The sequence below is a fragment of the Phragmites australis genome, chromosome 15 (assembly GCF_958298935.1).
Source record: "Phragmites australis chromosome 15, lpPhrAust1.1, whole genome shotgun sequence".
NCBI classification, from domain to species: domain Eukaryota; kingdom Viridiplantae; phylum Streptophyta; class Magnoliopsida; order Poales; family Poaceae; genus Phragmites; species Phragmites australis.
In genome coordinates this window covers 28,958,915-28,966,015 of record NC_084935.1, presented here as the reverse complement: position 1 = coordinate 28,966,015, position 7,101 = coordinate 28,958,915, and the positions used below count along the sequence as shown (strand labels likewise).

The 7,101-nt window shown below is 45.8% G+C and overlaps 1 protein-coding gene across 2 annotated transcripts; it reads left to right on the top strand.

Annotated features, from left to right (window-relative positions):
* The first annotated feature begins 2,650 nt into the window (after nucleotides 1-2,650).
* On the top strand, nucleotides 2,651-5,529 carry LOC133893011 (uncharacterized). Of its 2 annotated transcripts, none has more exons than XM_062333990.1 (3): nucleotides 2,651-2,768; nucleotides 2,931-4,634; nucleotides 4,743-5,529. In XM_062333990.1, the coding sequence occupies exons 2-3, from the start codon at nucleotides 2,943-2,945 to the stop codon at nucleotides 5,367-5,369; spliced, it is 2,319 nt and encodes a 772-aa protein (XP_062189974.1). In that variant the 5' UTR covers nucleotides 2,651-2,768; nucleotides 2,931-2,942; the 3' UTR covers nucleotides 5,370-5,529. The 2 variants fall into 2 exon arrangements, with proteins under 2 accessions (XP_062189974.1, XP_062189975.1); XM_062333991.1 differs by having other exon boundaries at nucleotides 2,656-2,768; nucleotides 2,936-4,634.
* The last annotated feature ends 1,572 nt before the right edge of the window (nucleotides 5,530-7,101 follow it).

Below are 7,101 nucleotides of genomic sequence, written 5' to 3'. Positions count from 1 at the left end.
ACATTGCTTTAGGTGATATTCCTATTTGGCTGGTGCCCTTGGTGATGTGCCTGAGAAAAAGGTAACAAGAGATTTTCATGTTTTCTGTTTGACTAGGCATGCTGGGAGATGAAACGCCTTTCATGATTGATGACCATTCCTAACCAGCTTTGAGGCCAATTCATCATATACTTTGCTCAAGTAATGGAACAGATATACCTCTCGACAGCATTCACTCATCAGGCAGTGAAAACTACTTGAATATAGTGCCAAGAAAAGAAAGAAGTCTTGCTCCTGTGGTCATCTTTCTAAAATGTTCGTGAATCTCAAATCAATCCAGATAACTTAGCTAACGGGCAAACATTGTAAAAGGATCCCATCAAATCGTGATTGATACGTGCCCATGAAAGTGTGTTACGACGTGGACCCGATTTTCTCGCCATGCATGCCATCTGATCGTCCAATATACCTACTAGTGATCTGATCCTTATTTACCCATTGGCTCTATCCCATCACATTCTAATATTCTCTTACTCAGGCTTAATTGGTCCTGCAGTGGCTAGGTCACCAATCAAATTCACTGACACTCTTTAAACTGATTTCATCAGCGTGAGAGTATCGGTCATGTTGCCCTTGTTTCAACGGCGCTAAAGCTTACTCATAACGGTTACAAACTCGTGACCATAAAAATTACCTCGCAACCATAAAAAATGATGTAGGTTTTACAATTAGGAGTCAGTAGGAACGACCGTGACCGTAAAAAGCAATGAGATCTTACGTTTGCGAGGATGAGTTTTTACGGTCAGAATTATGACTGAGACATATGCAAGATCTATGTCACCTAAGAATGAGAGACAGACCCATTGCCAAAACCCTGGCACATGATGAAGCTTCCTTGGGTGAAGGTACTTTGGACGCTGACGTGTCAAGTAAAGCATGAAGATCCATGTTGGGCGATATGTGTGGTGCTTTGCCTTTGCCTCTTGAATTGATTGCCTCTTTTTGGTTCTTGTTGTGGATCCTGGGGTTTACAGTGACAAGTGTTTATATCTTGATGTGTAATATCGTGACCCTTGGTGGTGATGGCCCATGCATGTGTCCAGGTGTTGCAGTATGGTAGGTTCATCCCACATGAAGAGTTTATATAGGTTTAGACAAGCATATAAGTCTAAGTGTTCCAAATGTAACATCTTCGAGTTAACTCTTTTACATGAAGCAATACTAAAAGTTTAAAAGAGGTGCTTTGCAAAAGTGGGTTGCTCTGTGTACGGGTTGGCCTATAAGCGGATTTTGGAAGCATAGCATTACACATGATGATTATGTTGTTGTTCCCCCATGATCTTACCTTCTCTCACACAAGCTTCAGTTTCGACAGCCTCTTTGCCTCCTACAGAGTTTTCAACAAACCTCTCAACTACCGGAAGAACTGTGAGGACAGTCCATCAATAGACCGACATTTGGGCCTTGCTAATATGCACATCTAAGCTAGCAGGTAACTCGTGCCCCATGCCGACAGTCCCCTCCTTTTTTTTTGAAACTTTTTTCCCTCCACATCTTTTTATTTTTGAAAACTTTTCTAAAAAACTTTTCGATATAACTTTTCCAAAAAAGGATGAGCACGGAACTTTTTCAAGATAACATTAGCAACGAAAGTTTTTGAAATAACTTTAGCAACAAAAGTTTTTGACACGTGGACCATCGCTGGTGGATAAGTCGTGCATGACTTGCTGCGCTCATGAGCGTGCTTGGAACAGGATTTTCGCCGACATTTGTTGCGGTGTGATCTTGACTTAGGTTCTATGGCTCCTTCTATGGTCCAGTAGGTCATCTATAACTACAAGGTGGTTTAGAAAGACCAAGAGAGACTCATTGAGGTCATTAATTTTTTTTCATGATCTTATTCACCACTCTCTAATCGCATGTTTGATCCTACGCTTGTCAAAAGGTTCAAGAGATCAGTTATTACCAAAGAGCAACATTCGAGTGCACTATTTCAAGGGTGTGCTTAAAGTCCACTTTACTTGTTCTTTTTCTTCTTTCCATGGTTGTTTCATCGCCATTGGGTTTTGTTTTCTTTATCAGATTCATCTACGCACTACAAGATCTCTAACTTTTACCGAGAGTTCTATTTCTATGTGGTCGATGGTTTAGTTCATTTACAATACATTTTCTTAATACCAAAAGCCTTGTCGGAAATTCTTCATTAGTAAAGATTATCGGTGATTTGTTCTCACCATCAGGAAATGTCCAATTTACGCTAGACATATTTTCGGCCATTGAGAAAACTCTAAAGGGAAGGACTAAACCATCGGCCACACACAAATAACCCTTTGGTAGTGACTATACGTTCTTCATACCGTCACACTCATGCTAAATCTCAGAATATTGGATTCAACCCGGACTGCTTATCATGGCAAGTGGTTCGAAATGAACATTATGCGACTTATTTAGTGTCCAGTCCGTCATTGGTCGAGGACCGCTCTGCATAATTATTTGGGTTTTGTAGTCCTCCTGCCCTGTGAAGGTTGGAACAAGTCATTGGCGATTTCAGCCAAAAAAAGAAAAAACCAAAGTCGTCGTCATCTGAAAAAGCCAAGAAAAGGAGCAAGGATATGCGAAACCCTTCTCCACCTATAAATATAGAGGTGCATGCTCAGGGCCATTGCGCTGTGCTTAGTTCCTTAAGTAACCTTTGCACTCCTAGCGAACGTGTAATAGGTTGAAACCATTCGGGAACACTATTGTCTAAAAAAGAAGCAGGTTGTTGTGAGCTCGGTTGACACATTTAGGTGAACTCATTCCCTTGTTGTCATATTTTCACCTTTTCGGTTTTGCTATTTATCTCTCGAGTGATTTTTTAGTTTTGCTTAACTTTCGTGCCTCCGTAGAGAATTATTTCTTGTGCATTTGTCAAAGAATTGCACTAACATTAATTCGATCCTGATTGTCAGCTCAGCTCAATCATGGACAGAAATATTACTCAAGTTTGCTCTGACAGACTGCTGGATTACTTCGGTATGAGCACTGATAGGAAGATGTGGCGAGTCAACGTGCTGATGCTGATCAACGGCATCTTGATGGGAGTCGTGGTTGGCATAGGCGCCTACGCCCCACGGTATCGCCGCCATGTTTTGATCCGCTTCCTCTTCCTGGGAGCCTCAACCTTGTTCCTCCCCATCGTCTCCAGCGTTGCCGCCACTCTTGGTAGTGATCAGTACTTCTCCGGCTCTTTATTCGGTCGTCACGTCGTAGTGGCGAAATGCCAACCGGGAATTCACATCGTCCTAGTCTTAGTATGGACGGGGCTCGTTGTACTTGTCGGTATCAATACAAGTGCAGTAGTCGCTGGCGATGAAAGAGAAGGTAGAAACGTTGGGCCCCCTACAGAACTGTTGATTAAAGCAGGCTGGACTACATACCTAATATACATAACCACATCGAAGAGGGGATTTCTCGCAACAACGCGCTATTTAGGGAAGCTCTTACAGAGTGGTAGTTTCGGTCATCAAGTGCAGATCATGTTCGCTCTGCTTACCTGTCTTACATTTTGCAAATTACTTTTCAAGTATATTACATTTCACAGGGCTAAACGATCGGTTGCGCTCGGGCGCAGTCCCCGTTTTATTGCCGGTTACATGGCTGAGCTACGAGAAAGCCAAAGTATAGCTCCTGCACTTGTAGTTCAGGGAGAGGAGACAGGACAAGTAGAGAAGTGGCTTCATGGTGACAGTACAAGGAGAAACAAGGTTGACAGTACAAGTAGAGAAGTGCCCGACCAGGGTGACAGTACAAGGAGAGAGTGCCCACAGTTAGTGACCTTGGACAGAGTTTGGGGGCACAGTCTTCTGTGGTCAGAACCCAAAGATCTGTGCTTTTCGTTCGCGTTGTTCAAGCTGCTACGGTGTCGGTTTGCAAAGTACACAGTTTTTGAGGCTGGTTTCATGAAGGCCCGTGAGTTTTTCCGGGACACGTTGCTCAAGGGTCATGACTATGAGAGGGTATTTCAAGTGGTCGCAGACGAGCTCTCTTTCCTCCATGATTATTACTATTCAGCCCAGCCAAGCAACTTCCTCTTATCACTCTTTAGTATTGGTTACTGTTCGTATATGTTTGTATTCGTCTCACAAGCAATGATGCATTTAGGAGGCTATGAGCAGATATACTGTCTAGTGTGGTGCCCATACAGCAAAATTACTCGTCATCAAAGTGGAGATCGATCTCTTTATTCGGTAGGAACGGGAACCAATAAACGTGGAACATATCTTGACTTTGGAAATACGTACTATGATGTAGTACCGGTATATTTGGTCCTCACGGTGCTTATGTTTTCAGAGATCAGGGATATTGTTTCCCACATCGGTTCTAAGTGGACCAAAGTGGCCCTGGTTTGCAAATACGTCAACAGTAATTCTGCCGTCCTGGAAAAACGTATTGCCTTTGCGTTCAGGTGTTGCAAAATCAAGCTGGTGAGGAGCTGGGAGGGCAAAATGAACCAGTGCTCAATACTGGTGCTCCGCCCGTGGGACATCTCACTTCTTCCAAGGAGTCTCCTCCGTTTGCCCAACCAAAAGAAGGTCAAGGTACCAGGTGAGGTCAAGGCCGCCGTCTTCAAAGCCCTCAAAAACCTGACCAGCGATCAGGAGGGAGCCATCAAGGTATATCATATGCAGCTTTCTATACAGGCTTCTTTGTCTCGCTGAAATTTAGTTGCAGTTACACTATTTGCCCCTCACTAAACAGTATTGCATACTACTATTATGTAGCATATTCGGCCACCCTCGTCTCCAGTTTCCGGCCCCACCGCTGTGGACGCCCGGTCGGCATGCCATGGCAAGGGTGCAGCTGACACCATACTTGCGTGGCACATCGCCACGAGCATATATGAGCTGAGGCACCCCCAGGCGTCGAATCCTGAGGGCCATAAGATTGCCGCCACTCACCTCTCACGCTACTGCGCGTACTTGGTCAGCTACCGCCCGGGGCTACTTCCCGACGACGACGAATGGTGCAAGGAATTATACAAGGACGTCAAGAAGGATGCTGATCGCGTCCTCGGACGCCGTGCTGCGGCCTCAACGCCGGAAATCGAGTACCGGCAGCTGGTGGATTTGCTGAGCGCAGACTCCAACCACGAGGTGCTCAAGAACGGCGCGAGGCTCGGAGAGCGATTGGTGGTGGATTCGGAGACGAAGTGGGAGGCGCTGGCCAATTTCTGGGTGGAGATGATCCTGTACGTCGCCCCGTCGGAGAACTTGGAAGGGCACGCAGAGGCCATTGCCGGTGGCGGCGAGCTGATAACGCTCCTCTGCACGTTGCTTCCACACGCCGGGATTGTGGGTAGGCTCGACGACACGGCCGCCGACAACAGTGCTGCTGTTGACCATGCTTGAGTGTGATGTATGTTCGTGCAGGCATGCATGTGTGATTTGTGGTTGAATTTGCCCGTGTCTTGTGCTAGTACTCTTGTTTTTCTTTGTGTCCATGCTTAAGTGGCGTGTGTTGTAACTATAAGTTACATATCGTGGTTGGTCTAATATATGTTCATTATGATTCTGATGTTATTGTTAGAAAAATACTCCAGCCTGCATGTTGACTTTTCACCAGAATCGAACAATCACAAAAACACAAGAACATAAGAACATACAAGTTTCCGAGGCCGCCACAGCTTAGCCTTTGCCTTTTCTTTATATCCGAACTCGCTGTGTACTTAACCGAATACTTTCAAACTTCTCAACTTTACAACTTGGTCGACTCTCTTCTCATAGTTTTTCTCTTCTCCGAGGCACATTATGGGGTGCCTCTTTCCTTTTATTATATAGGGGTCAAATACTAGACTCTGAATTCTACTCCGATGCAATTCTATTCCTACTCGGACTCTTTTCCTACTCTGACTCTCTACTTTGACATGGGCTGTCGTACATGCCAAAACTAAATCTATCATAAAACAAGATTAATTTCCAACACTCCCCTTTAATCTTGTTTTCTCTAATCTCGTTGAAGCAATCGGACACATCTACGACTTGCTCAACTCACACTTGATCGAGGACGTTTGAGTTTGCAACACAAGCTCTTTCATGTCACGTTGAACCCAAGCATCCGTTTTAGCTTTTCCGCTGGCGACACACCTTGCCAGTAACTTCAACCTTGACATTAGCTTCAATTTATCTTTTCGCCGGAGACACAACTTGACGACAAACTGAGACTCTGGTTGGAGCTTATGTACTTCAAATTGCTTATGGACACAACTAACACAAGAACTCACACTTGCATGCACCTAGTTTACCGTGAATAAACCTGAAAAACAACACGAACACACGTAGAGCTTTGGCACTGGACTAACCCATCATAGCCGGACGCCGGAGCTTCTATGTGCTCTAGTTTTTTTTCTCCATCAACACCACCATAGAGGAGTCTTCCATGGCCACCACCATCACCGAGACACACTTAGCGGCTACCTTCTCCGATCCGTTCTCGTCTTGCACCTGGAGTCTGCACTAGACACACCTATTTAACTCCGTCTCTAGCCGTTCATACGCTGCACACGTGCATGCATCATCCACCTGGCCGGCCGAATGCCTCTGCAGCTTGGTCTGCCACACGTGTGCCCACAGGTCGCCAGACTGCACCCGATTTCGCATGCAACACCCATGAGTCCATGCACGACTCCTGTCCAGGCTACCTACCATGTCTTGCGTGTCACGACCTCTCCCCTGCGCCTGACCATACTGCTTCGCACTCACGGCACACAGTAGCAGCTGGAGCCTCCCGCGCCTCACCTCAAGCCGACAGAAACAAGCCAGCACACCGGCATGTGTCCGAGTTGGAAATGATCAAGCGACGGATTGCTATCCAAAGTCAGCTCGTCGACCTCGAATCTTCGTCAAAGCCTGGGCAAGCTCTCCGAAGCCCGGGGATTGGGCCATCAATCCTTGGAGAAAAATCGGTCAGAGGGGGCCCACGAGCCATCCTCTGCGTGTAAGGAAGCAATTGGTATTTAATGTCGGTACAAGTGGTGGTCATCTTGACATTCAGGACAGTGTGGAGCTATGCCGTAATTGATGACCAGCCAAGTATCGCACCATCTAGGGTCATCTACACCACTGTATGTGCTATAGTAGATAC